General features: G+C 43.3%; 4 protein-coding genes across 6 annotated transcripts in view; 3 read left to right on the top strand and 1 right to left on the bottom strand.

Moving 5' to 3' along the window:
• The window catches only part of LOC108145864 (neurobeachin-like protein 1), a 36,852-nt gene extending 15,419 nt beyond the window's left edge, over window positions 1-21,433 (bottom strand). The window contains exons 1-16 of one of the 3 annotated variants that reach the window (XM_017271500.2): window positions 21,085-21,433; window positions 20,491-20,847; window positions 20,248-20,434; window positions 20,016-20,104; window positions 19,668-19,796; window positions 19,388-19,537; window positions 19,064-19,324; window positions 18,682-19,004; window positions 18,412-18,619; window positions 17,743-18,354; window positions 16,434-17,684; window positions 15,772-16,372; window positions 15,484-15,716; window positions 14,799-15,426; window positions 14,544-14,731; window positions 9,091-9,398 (exon numbers count right to left, since the gene is read on the bottom strand). In XM_017271500.2, the coding sequence (XP_017126989.1) occupies window positions 9,091-9,398; window positions 14,544-14,731; window positions 14,799-15,426; window positions 15,484-15,716; window positions 15,772-16,372; window positions 16,434-17,684; window positions 17,743-18,354; window positions 18,412-18,619; window positions 18,682-19,004; window positions 19,064-19,324; window positions 19,388-19,537; window positions 19,668-19,796; window positions 20,016-20,104; window positions 20,248-20,434; window positions 20,491-20,847; window positions 21,085-21,135 (5,576 nt within the window). In that variant the 5' untranslated portion in view covers window positions 21,136-21,433. The remainder of the gene's footprint in view (window positions 1-9,090; window positions 9,399-14,543; window positions 14,732-14,798; window positions 15,427-15,483; window positions 15,717-15,771; window positions 16,373-16,433; window positions 17,685-17,742; window positions 18,355-18,411; window positions 18,620-18,681; window positions 19,005-19,063; window positions 19,325-19,387; window positions 19,538-19,667; window positions 19,797-20,015; window positions 20,105-20,247; window positions 20,435-20,490; window positions 20,848-21,084) is intronic. The other 2 variants (XM_017271501.2, XM_017271502.2) reach the window with 2 other exon arrangements.
• Window positions 42-1,151, top strand: LOC108145871 (larval cuticle protein A2B). Its single transcript, XM_017271509.1, has 2 exons — window positions 42-149; window positions 553-1,151. The coding sequence occupies exons 1-2, from the start codon at window positions 45-47 to the stop codon at window positions 898-900; spliced, it is 453 nt and encodes a 150-aa protein (XP_017126998.1). The 5' UTR covers window positions 42-44; the 3' UTR covers window positions 901-1,151.
• Window positions 2,987-4,777, top strand: LOC108145869 (larval cuticle protein A2B). Its single transcript, XM_017271507.2, has 2 exons — window positions 2,987-3,340; window positions 4,212-4,777. The coding sequence occupies exons 1-2, from the start codon at window positions 3,149-3,151 to the stop codon at window positions 4,611-4,613; spliced, it is 594 nt and encodes a 197-aa protein (XP_017126996.1). The 5' UTR covers window positions 2,987-3,148; the 3' UTR covers window positions 4,614-4,777.
• On the top strand, window positions 10,687-14,535 carry LOC108145865 (extensin). Its single transcript, XM_017271503.2, has 2 exons — window positions 10,687-11,018; window positions 12,238-14,535. Exons 1-2 carry the CDS (start codon window positions 10,986-10,988, stop codon window positions 14,413-14,415), a joined length of 2,211 nt encoding a protein of 736 aa, XP_017126992.1. The 5' UTR covers window positions 10,687-10,985; the 3' UTR covers window positions 14,416-14,535.
• Window positions 21,434-22,104: the final 671 nt, after the last annotated feature.

Below are 22,104 nucleotides of genomic sequence, written 5' to 3'. Positions count from 1 at the left end.
TTTGGTGGGATTGGGAATGGGTAGGCCCTTTATAACCCCGATCCATGGGCAACCCAAGACAGTTCCGACAGCATTGTCAAGCCACCAGCACACCAACTACGAAAACCAACAGTTATCCAGCTGCAAATCTAGTCATGGCCCTGATCAAGGTGAGTTGAGAGGATCTTTGTAAAGGATTGTGATATAAAGAAGTAATAATATCCTATGAAAGAATACCTTTTTATCTTTATTAAGAATTACGATATAAATGATATTATAACAGCCTCTTCATGGGAATAATTTATTTATATCTTTAAAGATAAAAAATGAATTTATTAATCCGAATGCTTGATTTAGGAGGTAGTAAAAATTTAAATATTATGCTAATGTTATATGATTTTCCTTTATATCTTTATCAATAATGGAGATATAAATGAAAATATAATACTCCGCATTGGAATGATACCTCTATATCTTTAAAGAGGGTATTATAAATCATTTATATCATAATTCTTGCTTTAAAAGGTAGTAAAGATTTGAATACCGTGCTAATATTATGTAATTTCCCTGTAGATCACCCTAATTTGCTGCGCTTTGATCGCCGCCATTGAGTGTGCCCTGCTCCCGGGAGCAGTTCCATTGGGAGTTCCCCTCAACACCGAGGTGGATCCGCATCCACAGTACGCCTTCGCCTATAATGTCCAGGATGCAATCACCGGGGACAGTAAGAGCCAGCAGGAGGTGCGGGATGGCGATGTGGTCAAGGGTTCCTACTCCGTTGTGGATGCTGATGGATCTCTGCGCACTGTTTTCTACACCGCCGATCCCATCAATGGATTCAATGCGGTGGTGCAGCGTGGACCTGTTCCGGTGGCTCCTCGTCCTTTGGTGGCTCCAGTGGCTGGCCCCCTGCTGGGCTAGGAACTCGAAGCTTTAGAATTTAACCCACTGCTTGTTAACTAGGTTTTACATAACTTATTGTCTGCTCCTTAGTCCGTTGTACACTCATATATCCATTAATAATAAATTCAGTAAGCCAAAGATAATGATGCACCTAAGATTTGCTTACATCTGCATATAGCTTATTAGTTAGTTTATAAAACATAACTTGGAAAAACCGCCAAGTCTAAAACCGTTTAATGCCTACAATTAATAAAAAGTGTAATACAGTATATCACTCTTAGTGTTTCGCTCAAGTAAATCCAAAAACTAGTTTACATTTACACCTATCCATTTTATTAATTAGTAAGCTGATCAGCAAGCTCAAGGCCTCAGCTCAGTCAATGATAATGAACTAAATTAATACTAGTAGTTACTAAAAAGTAGTGCAAAATAACTAGATATAAAGTTGATATTTTTTCAAGATCAAAATATGCGTGTCATTAATGCAAACAATTTAGTTTTGAACTTGAAATTAATCAGTGTGTTTTACCATTAAAATATTTCGTTATTATAAGTAGTTAAAAATGTCAAATGCAAATTTGTTCAACAAAACATAATATTACACCAATCTTTTAAAAATTGTTTTTGTCATTTAAAATGTAACAAAATTCCTAGGAAAAGAAGAAAGCTGAACCATATCACAGGCCAATTTCCACTTACGTAAGTCACCAATCTTAGATGGTAATATCCCCCGCAACTGTCCAACGCCCAAAGAACTCTTCCACTCCAAATAAATACATTCACTCGCTGGCCCAACAACACGCACTCAAATTATTCAATAGCTTAATTGAAAGTAAAAAATCGGCACGAGATGCAATTTTTGGATTACGCAAACCCCAACCCGAGCATGTCCATAGATGTTGCTGCCGGCGCTGACTGCAGCAGCAGCAGCAACTGCAACAGCAACAGCAACTGCAGCAGAAATCGCAGCAGTAACTGCAACTGCAACTGCAGCAGCGACTGCAACGCCTAACAAGCGGCGGTACGCGTTGAAAATTAGTGATAATGGGCAAAATTGTCCCAATGGCAACAGAGCGACGAAACAGAACAAAATCTGTGCACTGAAAAAAATTGATTAATATTAATACAAAGATAAATGTACCATTATTAGTAAGGAACATTTAAATTTATAAAGCAAGTGCAATCCATTTTTCATAATTTAAAGTGCTTCACTAAGTTTTTTTATTTAAATAATTTTTATGTTGGTTTTAATTTTATGATAAATATAATACTTTAAATAAAAAAAATATAATATATAATAATAATAAATATATAAATATAATATTTTTTTTAAATACTACGACTGTTTACAAATAGTTAGATAGCAGAAAGGTGTAGCTTAAACCATTCTTCGAATACTTTGCATATGTTTTTGAAAAAGAAATAAGGATATTGGCTTAACAAAGTGGCCTTTTAAAATTAAGAATTTAATTGACATTTTTCACAGTGCAGTGACTGCGTCTGGCGTAGATTTTTGGGTGGGCGCGGCTTGGAGCGCTGCCAGCCAATTTCGAAGGCTGTGCCCCAAACACACCTTTCAACAATCGACTGCTGGGTGCGTGTGCAGCTTCGCCCCAATCTGGTGGCCATAAAGCCGAGACATGGGACATTGGACATGGGACATGGGAGGTACTCATAGACCACACCACACACACACACCACACAACACCACACACACCTGATTCGTCCGGCCACCCGGTCTAGACCCAAAAAATTCGCTTTCGAATTGAACTTTTTTGTCACGACGAACGACGATCGAGTCAGCCGGCGTGGGACCAGTTTACTTTGGTCCGGCACAGTCCTCCCAAACTCCCAGACATGCGTAGCCCCCCTCGATAAGCACACCGCCCCCTCCCCCCTTCTGATTGCCATGGGCAGCGAAAAATGAATTATTTTATATTTGTCGCGATCGATGCAAGTATTTCGCATAGAAACAACACAACACAACACACAGAGTCGCTATAAACTCCACACGCATGCGCACTTTTTAGTTGTTTATTATTTTGTGTGTCTTATTGCGCGTTTTTTGCATAAATATCCAGCGGTGGCAGGCGGCGGCGGAGGCTGTGGCGGATTTTTGGGCTCGCGTCTATTGGGAGGCCTATAAAAAGCAATTGTCGAACGGCCACAGAACCACAGATCGAGTTCATTTGTCAGCCGTGTAGCAGCAACCGCCAGTTCACTAGTTCTCCATATCTCCATCTAAATCCAAAGCAAGCAATCCAGAATGGCCCACAAGCTGATCCTCGTCCTGAGCGCCCTGGTGGCGGTGTCCTCCGCCGTGGTCGTTCCCGGTCCCGGACTGGCCCCGCTCGGCTATCCCGCGTATCCCGCCGTGGCGAAGGTGGCGGTGGCCAAGGTGGCCGCCCCCGAGCCCTACGATCCCAATCCCCAGTACAGCTTCAGCTACGACGTTCATGTGAGTTACCATGTTGCGAAATGAGTGCTTAATTTGTCCTTAACTTAGGTATTTTATTTTAATTAAAAGTTCTTATTAAGCAAGGACAAATTTAAAAGTTCTATGCTCTTAAAACTTCTCATAAAAAGCATTCACAAATATCAAATTTAAATTAGATACCCCATTGTCCGTAACCAAGGTGCTCTATTGCAGTTCCAATTTCATTGAGACACCACATAAACAGCAATGACAACTCTAAAAAGTAAACAAGTCACTTATTGTTTGAATTACAAGTTCTTTGCTCTTGAGACACCTCATAAAATGCAAATCTTTAATCAGCATAAGACTCCCATTGCTTTCCTAAGTAGCTGGTATGAATAATTTCGAGTTTTTGCATTTTTATTTGGTGTTTATTGATTTAATCAGAACAGTTGTAAGGCGAATTTAAAATTTAAAAACTTATGAAAACTTTTTTAAGATAACCATAAACTATCTAATAAAATGTTTAAGAGAGTAATAGTAAAACCCTGTTTATGATCGCCCAAAACTCTGTGTACAATTTTTTTTTTTTTTTAGTTTTCTATGAAAACTCACGTCTGTCTAAATCTAAATCCCACTTTTTTATAAAACATCTAACCTTTTTTGTAAAATAAGAAAAATGTTCTATAAATACTCATGGCAAACTTATTGTAAATTTAATGGTTTGATTTAAAAAAATTAGAAAATATTTTAATATTAAATTAAATATTTAATTATAATTTTAAAAGTAATTTTTTCTTCCCAAAAGATTTGGTTGTTTTAAAATAAGGCAAACCTTTAAGAAATTAACTAACTCTCAAAATAATATGGTTTCTTGGTCTCCTAATTTCTTATTTCTAAATTGTACCCCCAGGATGGATCCACTGGCGATGTGAAGAGCCAGCAGGAGAGCCGCAGCGGTGATGTGGTGCAGGGCGCCTACTCCCTGATCGAAGCCGACGGCACCCGCCGTATTGTGGAGTACACCGCCGATCCGGTGCACGGATTCAACGCAGTAGTGCACCGCGAGGGAGCCGTGGTGAAGGCGGTGGCTCCGGTGGCCAAGGTTCTGGCCCCGGCCCCGCTGCTTCATGCCGCCCCCCTGGTGGCCAAGGTGCCCGCCTATGCTCCTGCCCTGGCCCCCGCCTACGGTCCCGCCCTGGCCCATGGATACGGACCGGCTTTGGCCCCCGCCTACGGACATGGCTATGGACCGGCCCTGCCGAAGCTGGCCCTGCCCGCTCTGCCCGCCCTGTCGCACCTGGGCTACCACTAAGTCAACGGATCGAACGCAAACGGATTGAGATATACGACAAATGCCGACCTCTTGCCGCTCCCGAACAATGGACACATCGCGACCAACTTCTCCTGCCACGTGGCCTCCAGTTGAGTGCCGGCCACGGGCCGATCGTAGTCGATAGTAGTTGTAGTATTAGTTGAAATGAAAGCCATCTATCGAAATATGTACATACGAATTCACGGACGGCGGATTGGAAACGGATTCAAATCCGTATCCGTATACGGATCCAATGTCCCCTCATCTACACTCACACATTGTCGAGGCCTTTCATTTTCTTGTTTCTTGTCTTTTTAATCTTAAGGCTGTTTGACCGCGATAAAAACTCTATAATCCCCAACTTACAATCCCCGTTTCAATTCTTATTTAATCCGAGCCTGTGCACTCGAGTAGAACTCGCAGAATACGAAACGAGATTGCAATAAACGAACCGAAGCTATGCAAATGGAAAGTTATGCAGTTTTCTTTTGGGAAAATTATGAATTAATTAATGATATATATATTTTTTTTAGATTAACGGGGATAATTAAAGTAAAAGTAAATAAGCTTTACAAAGCCAGCAAAAATCAGAGACATCTGAGTAATAATGGATTTAATATTGACACACGAGGGCATATATTCAAGGTCACAAGTAAATTTTTTTTAGTCTTATTGAGCTCATAATTACTTTAATGAAACTCCCTGATTTTTGATTACTTTTCTGAGTGTATCTGTATGAAAACACAAAAATAGGTTCATAAACGAGTATTTACGTTTATCTTCAAGCATTTAATTTTGTTTATCCGCTAATATATAATGCTCTGCATAGAATCAAATATTCAGGACTCTTATAACGAACTTAGATGACTTGTATTAAATGTATGGTTATGAAGAATTTAAAAAATAGAAACCAAGAAGCTCATTAACATTTTCATAATCGAATTTCAGTTGAAATCTTTGCTGAAATATAAATTGTTTAAAATAAATCCTTACTTATTTGATTAAACATATGTAGGCTATTAACTACGTATAAAAAACGAGAAATATATTATTTTGTTGAACAAATATATTTAATTGTTTAAAAGAGCTATTAATATGATTACAATTATTAAAGTTAAGCTCAATTCTAAATCATTGAATGTTAATCGATGTTATTAGAACCAAATAGGCAACAAGTCAGTGGCGAATAGGCCTTTTTTCTTTGGCAATACATGCAGTTCATGTTAATTTTGGGACATGTTGTTTAATTTTCTGACTTTTTGTCCATTTTTTTCCCCGTGAACGGTTCGACCTTAGAACAGAACAAGCCCCACCTGAACTGAACGGGTCACTGCTACTGCTACCAACTGCAGTTGCTGCTGCAACTTTGGCCGTCAATGGAGCGCAAGCTAATCGCTCAAGGCCCAAACCACGCACCACACAAAACTGCGTAATTCGAGCGTCAATGCAAAGTGGTCTAAATGAAATGAATTATGGGCTCAGCTGGAGAACACTCCGCAGCGATTGCCAATCGATCCGATCGAGTAATTGGCAACCGGCCAGCTTGCGCACAATGGAAAACTGGATATTTGATTGCCATTTACCGCGCCCCTTTCAATTTGCTTTGGATTGGGATAATTCGATCCGTTCGATCCGTCCAAGAACTGACCTCCATCCGCCCATGGCGACGACCAAAACCCCACCTCGTCTGCACATCTGCATGTGGCTGCACACCATTCAATTCAATTATGTGCATATTTGTTTATGTAAAACATTTATGGATCGCATAATGAGTTTTCGTTACATTTGCACTTGCATAATGCGACGGGCCTTTGTGTTGCATTCGACATTAAACGCTTTTGATGATTTAATAAAATTAAATTGAAATGTTGATAGCGATACGGCATGGGCGGGAAAGTGGAGGGGCCGCTCCAAAAGACATGGGCGAAAGCGTAAGACAAAAGACGAGCTGCAGCACCTAATAGCACCAAACAACAAACACCAAACAGCAGGTGTTACAATGGGCCCAAAACTTTGCTGGGGTATTAACAAAAATTAAGGGCAATGGAAGAGCGCAGCAGGAATATGGAAGGAAAATTTCAGTTACTGTTTATAAGTAAAATGTAGTAAATAACTTAAATTATCCTTAAATCCTAAAAAGACTTTAGTATTAGAACTTAATTTATTCTATTTATTCAATTTAATCTCCTTTGCCTTTCTAAATACAATTAGTACAGCCTTTTAAGGTATAGCATTTTTTTTAACTTTTCATTATAATAATAAAACTGATATCATTCTCATGTTTCAGTTTTCGAACTTAATATGCATATTTTAATCTGCTTAAGCTTTTTAAAATAATACTAAATAGAACAATATTTTAAAGTATTAAGCTTTCCTTTAAATTTATAAAAAGGATTTGACTGTTTTATTATATTGAGAATAACCTTTTTCTACAGACAGCTTTAAAATTAATTTGAAGTTAAAAGCCAGTCAAACTGATGAAAGCTTGCAGAGATTTTCTGGCCTCAGTTAATAATAGTATAACTTTTTTAAAGTTATTAATAACTGCCAGTTTATGCCAAACCTGATATGATAAACTCAAAATCTCACCACTAAAATCAAACACACGATTAAATGTAAATAAGATTTAAATCTACATCAGATTATCTCCGATTTGTGGCATTGTTTTGACGGATTTCACCCATTGTGGCAGTGGAACACGGGCAGCAACAACCTACTAAACGTACTGTGGTTACCACCAAGTGGAGAGTGTTGATGATCATGATGATGACGACTTGGCTTTGGTGGCTTTGGTGTCTTTGGTGGCTCTGCTGAAGACTTTAATGATTGAGAGGGATTTGTTTGCATTTCGAAGTGAAATTAACACAAAGCGCGGCGACTTCTGGCCGTGTTTGAGTCTTCGAGTGGCCTAGCGGTGTCTGAGACTCCGAGTGTGTGTGCCTCCGGGTGATTAAGTGATCACGCACACACAACGTTGGCACGCTCGATTACAATTGTCGCCACAACAGCGAGGCGGGCAATTAAAATGCTGAATTTCGCGTCATTTCATAATGGAATCGGGGCGGGCTCGCTGACGTTTACAGAGTGAATAATCTTGAAGTTTTAAATTGGATTGAAAAATAATACCCTCCGTTTTGAAAGTTGAAAAAACGATTTCCCAGATATACATCCCTAAAAGTTTGTTTTTTATATTTTCTATTTTCCGAAAAATGCGTTTATTTAATTAAGTTAAAAAACTAAGTACAAGACATAGAACTTTTCTTGACTTTAAATGTTTGAAAAACGATTTCCCAGAGATATACCCCTAAATGTTTTTGGTTTAATACTCTAAGAATCTGCATTAAAATGGGTTTTAAAACAAGAAAGAAAGCAAACTTCGGCAAGCCGAAGTTCATATACCCTTGCAGCTATCGCAAGAATTAAATATTTTTGAAAACATTAAAATTATGATTTACTTGCGTATATGTTTAAAAACATTGAAGCTATGACGATTTGCAGCTTAATTATTTGATTGTTCTTTTATATATTTTTATTATTTGTATGGGAGCTATATGATATAGTCGTCCGATTTTGATGAAATTTAAACCGTAAATCGAAAATATTTAACCATTACTAAATGTCGAAGAACTAAACAAAAAATTAAAAAACAGAAAAGGTATAATTTTTTTTCATTTATTTTTCCGATTGTTCCTATGGGAGCTATATGCTATAGTCGTCCGATTTTGATGAAATTTTTACCATAATTCTGAAATATTTAACCATTGCTTTATGTCGAAGAACAAAACAAAAAATTAAAAAACAGCAAAGTTATAATTTTTTTTCAATTATTTTTCCGATTGTTCCTATGGGGGCTATATGCTATAGTCGTCCGATTTTGATGAAATTTAAACCATAATTCTGAAATATATAACCATTGCTATATGTGGAAGAACTAGATAAAACATTAAAAAACAGAAATGTTATAATTTTTTTTCATTTATTTCTCCGATTGTTCCTATGGGAGCTATATGCTATAGTCGTCCGATCCGGCTCGTTCCGACTTATATACTACCTGCAATAGAAAGACAACTTTTGGGAAAGTTTCATGCAGATAGCTTTAAAACTGAGAGACTAGTTTGCATATAAACGGACGGACAGACGGACAGACGGACAGACTGACAGACGGACAGACGGACAGACGGACGGACAGACGGACATGGCTAGTTCGACTCTACTAGTGATGCTGATCAAGAATATATATACTTTATAGGGTCGGAAACGTCTCCTTCACTGCGTTGCAAACTTCTGACTGAAATTATAATACCCTCTGCAAGGGTATAATGATTCATTGAAAGTAACCTTTTATATAATTTTCGAAACAGAGGTTTGTTATAGTACGATTAAAGTCGAACAGTAACTCAATTTTGAGAAGGCAACAATGTAAAGAAATTTGTGTGTTCTCCCTGTGTAAAAATAATTTAATGGGCTTGAAACTTACCCAGTGTACCAGGGTCCGCGGGGGCCGTACAAGAAACGCTTGGCGGTCTTCCACCGCTTCCGTATGTGACTGTCTGTCGTTTTGTGATGCAGTGCAGCCGCCTGCAGACGCTGCATCTCCTCCACCTGGCGCACCTTCCACGGCATGTAGATCTTCTGCTGGAAGAGGCGCCTGTTCTCGGTCTGATTGGAAGCCCTCTGCTTGGAGGCCGCCTTGCAGGCCTCGTAGCACTCCGCCCAGAAGCGATTGATGGGCTCCCACAGGTGCAGCTCAATGTCGCGCTGGTAGCGATCGTACAGCGGCTTCACCTGCAAGTGTGGAAACTCGAGATCAGTACACAAAAAGAAACTGTTCCATAAATATGAATTCCTATAGGCTTTATATTTGAAATAAGATCTATAAATAAAAGTAAGTTACTAAAACAGAACTTTAAAAACTGTTTAAACATTATCATAATCATAATATTAATATTAAATGTAATATTAAGGACAAAATGTATGTCATAATTGCCTCTATACCATGATAATATGTATCCCATTGCATAACTCTATATGAAAACATAACTACTAGAGTTGTTTATATAAATACTGCTTATTAATAATAAATGTAATATTCATGAGTATCTGTACATCATTATTGCCTCTAAATACCATGAATTCTATAAACATGTAGAGGTATTGGAACGTACTAAAATAGATGAACTTAATCAAAATCATATGACTACCTTCCCTGAATATGTAAAAACCAAATGTCCCAATTAATCATATTAAAATCATATCAATTATTTACAAATTAATATGATTTTGATATGCTTTTAGAATGTATTAAAATTTTTAGATACATAGCCATTAGAGTATTGCCCTGAATATTTTAAAAATATTTATCTTATTTGTGATCACCATATCTTATATCTGTCTATATCAATCAATCTTTTCTTTCAGTCTGCGAATTGTAATGTGTATCGAGACTGACGATTATGGCAGCTTGCATTTGTTTTCGCTTTCGTTCGATTCAGGGGCAGTCTTCGTGCGTGTTCGAGTTCCATCTGCTGGCAGTGAGGCGATCATCTGGAGGAGATCACTCCCAGTTCAAGTCACGTCCGGTCAGGTTCAAGTTCAATGTGCATGGAGCATTGAGCATGGAGCATGGAGCCGCGGGCACAGGAAGCACTCGATTGCAGTTGTTGTGCAAACCAGTTAGACGCAATCCCCTCTCAATAGCTGTTTATTTTGGGGTTTATTTAATCGTCTATCTTGGCCAGATATCTGGCAATATATATATATGTGGCGTATCCAGGAGGCATCCGCATTGCGCAAGTGAAGGTATTATCGCGGCGGGAGGTTCTTTGCATAATCCACCAGCCATCCAGCGAATCCAGCGCTCGTTCCAAGGCACTGGGCACACACACGAATTAAATCAAATGAAATAAAATAAAATACAACAAAAAAATACAACAAAAATACAAAATAAAAGAGAGGAGGTGCAAAATATTTCTGGTAAAATCTCTGCCTTGGTGGGTGCATCGGCAGCGACGCCGCTTTGTCATTCGACTGGTTCCAGCTGCGCCTCTTCGAGCCACAAAACCAGACCACTTTCTTGCTGGTCAGCTCAGTTGCCGAAAGAAAGTCCGACGAGTCGTGACCGACCGGGAGCCGCCGCTAGGAAAATCTCAATCTCAATCACCATCTCAATCTCAATCACCATCTCAAACTCAAACTCAGTTCAAAAACTCCAGCTCCAACTCCAATTTGGTTTTTGGATTCGGAGTCGCTGGACCGCCGCCAATGAAAGTTGTGTGCTGTTGATGTTCGCTTCGATTTCGGAATTTGTTTTTGGAAAAACGCGACTACTGAATACTGCGTAGAGTTTAATTCGCGTTTTGTCTACCGCTCAAAATGTGCAAGTTGTTTTGGCTTTCGGCCTGTTTTGTAAGCGATTAAATAATATGTGAATTAATTGTGCTGCCATCTCATGTGTGCTGTCGCAGGGGGGCTCTATAAAAAGTGTAATAACAAAACTTTAATTTTAAAAAAAAAAGGATTCTAAGAAGGTGTAAAGCTTTTGTGTACAAGAAAATAACATAAATTTGATTTAAATAAAAAATAACAAATAAAAGCAAGTTAGATAAATATCATTGTTCTGATTATTGTTTTACCATCCTAATATAAAATGTATCTAGACATTACACTATCTAATATAATGTAATATATTTTTGAAAGCATTGTTAATTTCATCAAATTCAATTAAATTTGCCAAAAAACCCTATCAATAAAAGCACATTTTGTGCGATCATGAAGAAAATTCTAAAGTAAAGTACGATGTGAAGTCTTCTAAAGAATTTTTGAAGAAACACAAAATTCATTACTAAATCATTTTTAATAGTTTAGTAAAATGTGGGTAATGACTTAATATTGATATTGAGATTTATAGAAAATGCCGTTTATAGTTTATGGCAAGAATAAGAATTTCATATTATTGAAATGTTGAGTTACTAATTAGTTTTCATTATTGCTTTAAATAAGTAATATTTTTGTCAATAATTATAACAAGTATAGGAAGTTTCGGTTAAACAGATATTGACAGAGAAAACTCTTTATTAAACTATGTTATTTTCAATAGGTATAAGGTATAATTTTAAACATTGTTGAGAGAGCAAGCCGAACAAGTCATGGCCAAATATCAAAAAACAAGCAGCTGCAAATGGATTGGCGCTCACACCTGAACCTGGCGACGATCAGGTTCAATGCTTGGCTCCTTCGGGTGCCCAGTTGCACCACCTCCCCACCCAATCCCAGCTCCTCCCCGATTGGCTGGATTGCGTGAGACCAGCCAGCCGGCAAAGTCGCCTCCAAAGTCGATGCAACAATTACGAGGAGCCTGGCGAGCAAGACTCGTGACTCGTGACTCGATTGCCACTGGTTGCCATCAGCCAGAGAGGCAGTGAGGCACTGAGGCGGAAGTCAGCAGTGAGTCTAAGTTGGAAAGTCAAAGGTTGGCGCCACCATAAGACACGAGCACACAGAGATGACAGCATTTAAGTTTGGGTGGGAGAAAGTTTATGTGTCTGATGACATTTTTTCTTTTTTTGCGGAAGATTAACCCACTCACCCTTTGCCTCTTATATTTCTGCCCCTTTCCCCCTTTTAGCTGGCTGTCTGGCTGCCCTTCGCCCTGAGCGAACAATCGAATGCCACAGCAAGTGTCGAGCGGGAGCCCAAGTCGGAGCTGGTGCCCAAGACGGAGCTGGTGCCCACGGCGGAGAAACTGATCCGGTATCGACGACAACCGCCCTTTGCCGTGGTCAAGCACTCCAAGTTGCGGCGACGGACCAAGGGTCATCCGAAGCTCAAGTACGGACCACCACCACCACCACACATTCGCTACTCGAAGCCCTCGTTTCCAACACAACATATCGAGGAGCCCAGCTTCTCGCTCGATGACTTCCAGCATCTGAAGTTCGATGGAGCGGATTTCAAGATACCCACTTCGAGTTACGAAGCGCAGTCCATGGATCTGGATTTCTATAACCACGACACGGAACCCGATCTCTATGGGGCGCACAAGTTTCCCAGCCTGGATTTAGGGTTGGTGACCACCCATGAACACGTTCCCCACCAGAAGTACGGATTGCCCCCGCTGCAGCAGAGCTTCCAGCCGGATCACTCCTTTGCCTCGCACTATGAGCCACCGCCACCTCCTGCTCCGCCGGCCCATCCGCCAGCCACTCGCTACGGAGTGCCCACTGCTCCGGCACCCGTTCCCAGCTATCCGCATCAGGATCTGCCAGCTCCCGATTCGTATTCCATTTATGAGCAGAAGATCCCCAATGTGGGCTATCATCAGAACTTTGCCGAGCCACCGAAACAGAAGACGACACATGGTTCCAACTTTGAGATTGCCTATTCACCGCCCGCTTTTGAGATTAGCACATCCTATCAGCAAAATCACCAGCAGAGCTATGTGCCACCTCATCCATCGCCATCTCAGGATGGATTCGCTGAGCCACCGTCTAATAATTATGTGAAGCCTGTCCAGCATCCTTCAACCAATAGCTATGCGCCACCTCAGCATCCCTCCTCCAGTTATGAGCAGCCTGTCCAGCATCCTTCTTCGAGTTATGATCATTCACCTCCACAACATCCCTCCTCCAGTTATGACCAGCCTCCTCAACATCCCTCCTCCAGTTATAATCATCCAGAGCAACATCCTTCATCCAGCTATGATCATTCACCTCCACAACATCCCTCTTCCAGCTATGATCAACCTGCTCAGGATCACTCCAACAGCTATCAACATCAGCCACCTTCATCAACCTACGACCAACCAGCTCAGCATCCTCCCACAAACTACATATCCTCCGATTCCCATACCATACAGAGCTATCCACAGGATGACTATGCTCCACCCTCGCAGGAGTTGCCCTTGAATCCACACCACAAGTTCCCTAGCTTTGACTTTCCCAAATCCAGCTACGAAGTGCCCATCTACGATCCGGTGCCCTTCGAAGCCTCCACTCGGGATGAGCAGGAGTCGTATCCGCCCATTCTGGCCTCCTCACCCGATCACAATGAAATCGCTTCAGATGTCCATGCGGCTGGCAGTTCCAAGCGGCGAAAGAGGAAGCGTAAGCCCAGCGCAGGAATTGTGCCCGCAAAGCATACTCTCGATGTTCCTGAACTCCAGCAGGCCTACGATGCGGATGGCCATTCAGGGCATTCAGGGGAATCGAATGAGAACGCGGATACGGATGCGAATAGCTCACACTTTGTGGAGCGCAAGCAGACCTTCTTTAACTTTGTGACACCCACAACTACGACGACGACATCGACTACGGCGGCACCTTGGAGTCCCATGAGGGGCAGGAGCAGCACCACCCGCACGGCCTTCTTACCCACTGTAGTGACCAGTACTCCGGAAACACCCACTACCGGAAGGAGTAGAAATCGTGGCGCCTCCCGGTATCGCACTAATCCACAACCCGTGAATTCTGATCATCCCATCACCACGAGCGTAAGGATTGAACAATCCCACTCACAGAGCTACTACGATGGCACCATTGCACCACCCACCCGGCAGCAGTACTCACCCACAACCGGAGTACGTGGCTCGCGACCCACTCGCCCCGGTTATGTGAGGAATCATGGACCAGTGTCGCCGCTGGCCCTGCAGCCAGCGGATCCCGGCAGAGGAGCACCCACCGCCAAGCGGACCACCAAGGGCGTCTTCGATACGACGCTGTTCAAGAGCCCCTTGGGCGATCGCGAAATGGAGCGGAATCTCCATGGGCTGCGTCAGAACTTGCCAAAAAACCACAAACTATACTGAGTTCTCAACTGAATTAGCTTAAAGACTTGGTTAACTAGTACTTAGACTTTAGCCTTAGGTTATTATTATTTGTATTGCAAACTAGGCTAAGATGTTGAATAAATTTAAATACCTATTATATTACTCACCATGCGTTCAATAAAGTTCCTCCACTTTTTGCTGGTGCTGTACATTTGGAAATCATTGAAGAAGACAGGACCAGAGGAAGTTGAAGGCAGATCTGGTAGAGTGGAGTCCAAATTGAAGGCAAAGCGACATTTCTCCAGCAGGGCTTTCATCACGGGCATCAAAAAGGAATACTCTTCCGGGTTGCCAACTGCAAAAATGAATGAAACATTTAGTAAGGTGTGAGTAAAGTTATAGAATATGTTTTTAAAACCCACCCTCGATGGCATTATCCAACGCCCTATTGATGCTGTACAAAAGGTAAGAGAGCTCCGCTGGATCCTCAGTAGAACGACTTTGGAGGATAGCATGCAGTTTGGCCGTGGCCATGGCCACAATGCCAGGATTCGGGTGATGTGAGCACTTGAGCAGCAGGCCCAGGCACAATCGAATCATGTCCGACCAGTCGTCAGAGGATCCCTGCTGGAAAATCATCAGGGCGTCCAGCAGGGCCAGCACACCGTCCAGCAGTTTGGTGGAGCACTTCTTGGACTCGTCCTCGTTGGAGCCCAGGACCACCAGTTCGTAAACCATGCGCAGGATGTGCGAGGCATTCTCCTGGTTGACCAGCGTCTGACTGCCGTGCTCCGAAAGGTCGAAGAGTGAGGCCTGCACGGCCATCTCAAGAATCCGGAGTCGCAGTGAGAGATGCGAAGTGATCAGCTCGTTGTTCAAAGCCAACAAGTTAATGCAACCCAAAACTTGACCACGCTCCTGCCAGCACTGCGGATGATCGTTGGGAATACCGCGCCAGAAAATATTGAAGAGTGTGTTTGAGACTAGATAAACCAACTGCTCCTCGGTGTCCACATCGCCATCGGCCACAAAGTCAAAAGCAGAGGTGCTCTAAGGAGGAAATTATCAATTATATACTTTTTTTTATAAAGCAAAAGTTATTTTTACCTCCAAGGAGTCGCTTTTCTTGGGCGGTCCATGTGGGGATTGTGTGGAACTGTCCGAGCTTAGGGATTCCTCACGCTGTATGGAGGGCGTCTGGGCGCCATCGGCAGTGTCCGTGGAGCTGCCCAATGTCAAGGACTCTAAGGTGTCCTGCAGATCATGGGTGGTCTGCCGAATGACCGAGAACAAACTGCTGGCATTTTCAACCACAGCTCCGGATACGGATTCAGCCAGTTCTGAAATGTTCATACATTTCTTAATTAATAAATACTGATAGAGTAATAAAGTTACCTTTAATTTCGCTCTCGATGACAGTGGCTGCCTCGGAAACACTGGCCTGAATTTCGTTGAGTATCAGGCCACTGTCGCTCAGCTCCTCCTGTTGCTGCTGCTGAAGTTGGGCCAAGCCAATCTCCTGCTCCGAGAACGTAATAAGATCTGCTTGGGCCAGGAAGCTTGAGTTATCCTCGAGCAGCACATCCAAGTTAATGCCAAAGCTGCGTCGCTTCTCCTCGTCTGGTGGCGAACTGGTGATGGGTTTGCGAATGAGCAGGCGGGCAATGGACTCCTGCCAACCCGTTTGCTTGGCCATCGCCACCGTGGACTGCTGCTTGACGAAGGTGGTCTGCAGCAGTCGCTTGGCTATCTCCAGTTTCACGGGCAAATCACAGCTGCTCACGTGATAGACGAGGAAGATGAGACCTGCGTAGTCCGGCTGCAGGCCCAGCATTTCATCTACCAAATGGAAGAGGATCGTAGAGCTAAGCGACATGGGTGTGATGAAGGAGAAGAAGCCAGGGAACATGCTCTGCTCGGTGGCCTGGTCGTACAGTCGGAGCACTTGCTTGTACTTCTGATGCACCCGCGAGGTGGCCAATAGTCCACTGATAAACTGGTGTTAGAAAAAGAAAGTGTAAGCAACTTGTTAACATTAATCGAGTAAACAATCTCACCCTTATGGCCGCCTCTTGGATCTCATTGTTGTAGCTCTTGTCCACAAAGAAATTGTAGATGAGATTGGCGGACTGGGGTTCGTGCAGGAGAAGAACCATCTGATCCTTGCAGTTCTTGCCGCGCACATAGAAGGTCATCATCTCGAGGAACTCCACAAGAACCACATCCTGTCGCACTGAAGCCAGAAAGGCCACCATCGAATTGACCTCCTTGATGTTCACCTCCTTTTGCAGATAGAACCGAATGATGCCGAAAAGCGTGGCCCGAATGGTCTTGGCATCGTCATCGCTGATGCTGTCCGGCGTGGAGTAGTACTGACGCACCACGTCCAGGACAAACTGTACGCCATACCGCTTGCGGAAGAACTTCCTGTCATTCTTGATCATGGCACTTAGGTACTGGGCATGTCCCAGTGTGATTTGGAACTGCAGTCGCGACCAGATAGCAAAGTCGAACACAATGTGAGCGTACAATGCATCCAGGAGCTGACCGCCCGCCTCCGCTTTGTGTCCCTGCAGCGACTCCATCAGCAGATGGGTGGCCATCAGGGCGTTCACATCGAACAGAGCGGGTGGACAGCGTTGGAGCATTGTGCCCACAATGGCTAGGCATTCGCTACTCAGCAGCTGCTCCTGGTTCGTCTCGTGCTCGTGCGTGAGGTAGCGCAGCAGGCAGAGGAAGCTGGCTAACGGATGCTGCAGCATCTTCCACTCGGTGTACGAGTTCGAGGAGAGCATCTCCCAGTCGGTGAACTCCTCGGCCGATGGCGTTGGGGCGCACGACAAGGATTCCTCGCTCACGCTGCCAATCGAGATGTCTGCCGCCTGCTCCGAACTCACCAGCCTGTGCAGAATGGGCAGTATTGCACTGATGCCTCCGATGCTGTTGATTGTCTCCTGGATCTTGACGACCTTGCAGTGCTGACCACTGATCCTTCCCGGATATTTTCCGCCCGGTATGAGATCCTGGCAGGTGCCATGCCACACTGCTCCCGGGGCATAGCAGAAAACGAAGCGAGAGTTGAGCTCGAGGAGATCATTGTCCTGCGAGAAGATCGAACTGAAATTGGAGCCCGCATCGAAGATGGTCTTCAGGCTGGTGGTGGGATCGGCCAGCAGTACTCCGCCCAGATGTCCATGCAGGCAAGTCTGCTCCCCAAACACTGTGTCCTGCATGCCGATGGGAAAGTTCTTCACATTGGGATCAAAAGCCGTCTGTGTGCGCATAGGCAGGGTGAAGTAGTTGGACACCTAAAGGTATAATTTCAGTAAGACGAGGAAAATTACAAATAAAATGTGTTCCACTTACATTTGCCGATAGGGTTCTTTCCAATAAACTGGGCAGCATTCCCTTGTAGATGGATCCACTCTCCTGCGATGAGGACCTGGGCATTATCCCAGCCTTGGCCACTTCGCCTGGTTGTGGTGGTGCCACCGCAGCTCCAATGGAGCAGTGGGTGAAGGGTTCGTTCACCGCCTGAACTTTCAGTGTGGCACTGAGTTTCTGTACAAAATCCACATAGATGTTGATTTGACTATAGGAAAAGGGTCGCTTTGGTGGAGTTATGGCTACCGTCAGGTAATGCCATTGACCATCCATCAGCGTCTTTGTGGCCGTGGAGGATGTAAGGTACTCCCGCCTGGTCAAAGCAGCCACCACAACATTTCCATTGGGCTGGACAAAGACCTCAAATCCACTGCCACTGGCTGTCTGCAGTGCAAGCAGCATGCGTCGACTACTGGACTGATCCTTCAGCTGATTGAAGCGCACCAGAATGTGGAAGATGAAGCCGTACGAACCGGAGATGGTCCAGTTTCGAATGTCCGGCACGAGAATCCCATCGGTGGGCTGTTCGATTGAGAAGTACTGGGCGCAGGAGTTGCTGCCTCTCAAACTTTGCAGGGCAATCACCACTAGAGTCTGAAAAAATCAATTATTTAAATAAAACGAATAATATTAGTTAATAGTGAGTTGTACCTGCTGCAGCTGCTTGTTCTGCGGGAACTTTGTGCCCTGACGCAACAGCATAAAGATGCACTTTAGCTCAGCGGGCACAATACTGAGCTTGCTTAGTTCCTCTATCAGTTTGATGAGATTCTGGACACAGTTTTCGGCCAGAGATTCAGCTTTCAGAAGGCAACCACACACAGCCTTGATAATATGACTGCCGCAAGCTACAGATTTTCTGTTGAATGATTATAAAATGTATTACTTATCTATAGTTTTTATAATAGTCACTCCACTCACGTTCCATAGTTGTCGGTGCAGCCCTTGAGCACAAGGTTTGTCACATGTAGCTGCTCCTGCTCCTGCAGCGTTGGCACCCAGTTGAGCAACTGCAGCATCACCTCGGGCAGCAGCAACAAGTGGCCACTTTCATCGTAGCCCAGCATGAAGCAGGTGTCCAGAAGAGCCACTGTTGGGCTTCCGAACTCCTGCAAGCTGGCAAAGAGCCTCTGGATGCGTTCACCCTGACGCAACTGTGCAGCAGATTGCGCGGAGTGGCGCGTCAAAGTAGCCAAGGCCTCCATGGTGCTGCACAGGGAACTCGAATGGGAAATGTGCCAGGGCTAAACATAGAATGTTATTAAATATCATAATACAAATTCTAAAAGATCAAACTCCTTACTCTTATTCGTTTTGGCAGACTGGTGAGCAGTTCCAGTAGATTGGAATCAGCGATTGCCTCACTAACACCGGCATCGCCAGCCACAAAGAGTTTCACAGCCGCCACCGAGGAGGAGAGGGCGGCCATGTCGATGGCCACATCCTGGTCAGCATCGCTGGCTATATCGAAGTTGGCATCGCCGCTGTCAAAGTGCTTGGTGGCCAGCAGCTCTTGCAGAGCATCACAATAAAGTTGAACTAATGTAACTAGGTCTATTTGGCGCTGTTTCACAAGAGAGAGAGTTACGATTAGTAAGATGTGAAATTGATATAGTTGGTGACTTACTTCTTCCGGACTAGATTTTTGCAGCACTATGACCATCAGGGCATAGCATTGAAGGGCCACGCGGCGCAGCTTGCTGGCACTTTCCCACTGCCGCAGAATGCTCATGGTGATGGACACCGTGGCGGGGCAAATGGCCTTCATGCCATTGCGCTGGGCGAACCAAAAACACCATTATACGGATGGAATTCAACAGGATCGCGGGACAGACAAGCAATGGCATGCATGGACAACGGTTAGGGGGACAACAATGATCGGGACAACAGATGGTTCCACCACTCACCAAGTTATCACAGTCTAGCAGCCCATCACCCGAGCAGGGGGCAAGTGAAGAAGTGGTTAGAGCGTTAGTATTTCTATTTGTCAGGGTCGAGGAGGTCGAGTTTAGAGACTTCTGCACTTTCAGCTGCAGCTGGAGGGGATCCAGCCACATCAACGATACACGAAATGAAACGAAACGAGAGTGGACAAGGAAACGGAATGATAGAGCTCTAATGAACATTAATAGCGAAAGCAGTGAGCATAAAGAGAAGCTGTCAGGAAGTGAGGTTAATAGTTAAACGGTTTTCAAAGTAGTATGTTTAGAAAGGACTACACAGGACTGGGGACTGGAGACGCTTTCTGGCGCTACCTGCGAGCCGCAAATCACAGCGCCCAGGATATTCAGCAGACTCTCGCCTATTTCCGCATATCGGATGAGTTTCTCCTCCTGAAAGCAATCTGAAAGCAAGCCAACGCAATATGTTAGAGAGTCAAACAATTAAGGGGCAGTGATGGGGGAGGAGGCAATTAGGTGGGGCTCATATATAGATAAGCTGCAAGAGCTAACACTTCCATCATTGCCTCTTGTACTCGATACTTACCATAAATAAATGGAACAATTTCCACATGAACCGAGTGCGGCTTGTAGGAGAGTCGACTGTAGTCTGCCGTTTGGCCCCGCACAAAACTGCGCCATGTCAGATACGGATCGTACATGACCTCCAGGAAAGCCGAGAAGCTGCCGAACAGATGGCTTATAGCGGGCAAGGCCTGAGGCAGCTCCATTTGCTAAAATAAAGTGATTGGTTATCGGATTTAATAGTGTAATTAAGTAATCTACTCACTTGCTTGAACACTCTTGAGAGTATGGCTATCAGATTGGGCTTGTACTCGTATTTAATGACCGCCAAGATGTTGTCAAAGTGCCGGCACACAATCACCAAGCAGTCCACCAGAATGGCCACCTGTTCGATGGCCTCCTCCTCCAGTTTTCCTTCCGTTTCGCAGGCATCTCTGGCCACAATGATGAACTTGCCGATGGCGGGCAGCAGCTCGTCCGGCAGGCGACCCAAATGGGGACCACTGTCCGGCAGAACCTCGTGCCACATGGGGCAGCTCTCAGCCTGGAAGTCCAGCTGCAGTTGGCTCCTCCAAATGGCCACAAAGCGGGCCACAAACTGCCGGAAATGGGTCTCATCGTTCTGCAGGGATGAGAGCGAAAGAGAGGGAAGGACTTAGCTTGAGCCTGTCTGGGATTATATAATCATTACACTGTTTACAGTCGGTGAAAAACTGATAAACGATTGCCTTTTTGTTTTGCGGTGACTAATGCTTTAAACATTTTGCGGCCGCCCCCGCAATCGGAGCACCTCCCCCCGCTCCTCCGCCGCCCATAATTCCGCTTCTTATCACTCGATTTACTCCAAAATGGGCCTCACCTTTGTCGTGTACTGCACCCAAAGGTTGTAAATATCCTTTTTATTGTCCATCGAAGCAATTTTTTTACGATTTCCTCAGCTAAACGGCATTTGTTAACTGATAGCTAAGTTTTTTCCACGGCAAAATATTTGTTTACAAAAAAAAAAATGTTGCCGTCGGTGTGCCTCAATCTAGGTTTTACTCTACTGCAGCGTATTTTTCCGTATTCCTTAACGGAATCGGACGTCTATATAGTTGAATAGCAGCGTTAATAAAGTAGGGCAGCCGTGATTTGTTTTTAAACACATTTACAAGTATTCGTTTTAGCAATTTTTTTCTCGGCACAGGTGAAAACGGCAACAGCTGATTGCTTCCTCTTCCCTGATATCCAGTAGTGATGCCACATGAGCTATTTAGTTGCCAATTTTGGCAACCTTTTGCAATTCTATCTTTATAAGTTAAATTTAAACTTTTATAATTTTTTTAAGTTTTTGCCTTAGCAATTTTTTTTTTACAAAGCAGATTGTCTGTACTGCCTTATTTTTCCAAAACTAGCTAGTTTTGCTTCGAAGTTTCTGGCAGCACTGCCATTCACTAAAATTTTGTAGTGTTGTAAAACGTCCGGGGAACAAAACCTGATGGCGCCAATTATTAACAACTTCTTATTGGAAAGGCGATTTAAGAATATATTTTAAGAGAAATCTTACCTTTATACAAAAAAATAATATTGATCCCAGAATACTTTTTCCGTATCCTATAATTGAGTTATAAAATATATCTCGAAATACTTTCGAAATTTTTTTAATTCGAATTTTAAAGGACAAATGCAAATAAATAAGTGATATTTTGAATTGATTTTTATATCAATCAAACAGCATATATTTGTAAAGTAAAAGTAAAAAAAACTGTTTACCACTAAATAACACAAAATAACACTTTTGTATTTTTAAAAATGAATAAAGTTCAATTAACTTCCAGTTTTTCGAAAAACTATAATTGAAAAATAATAGTTTGTGTCTTAAATTTGTAAGCTGAAATCG

This window comes from Drosophila elegans, unplaced genomic scaffold, assembly GCF_018152505.1.
Source record: "Drosophila elegans isolate 14027-0461.03 unplaced genomic scaffold, ASM1815250v1 contig_208, whole genome shotgun sequence".
NCBI classification, from domain to species: Eukaryota; Metazoa; Arthropoda; class Insecta; order Diptera; family Drosophilidae; genus Drosophila; species Drosophila elegans.
The sequence above is the reverse complement of the archived record's forward strand: the minus strand, read 5'-3'. Positions and strand labels throughout refer to the sequence as shown.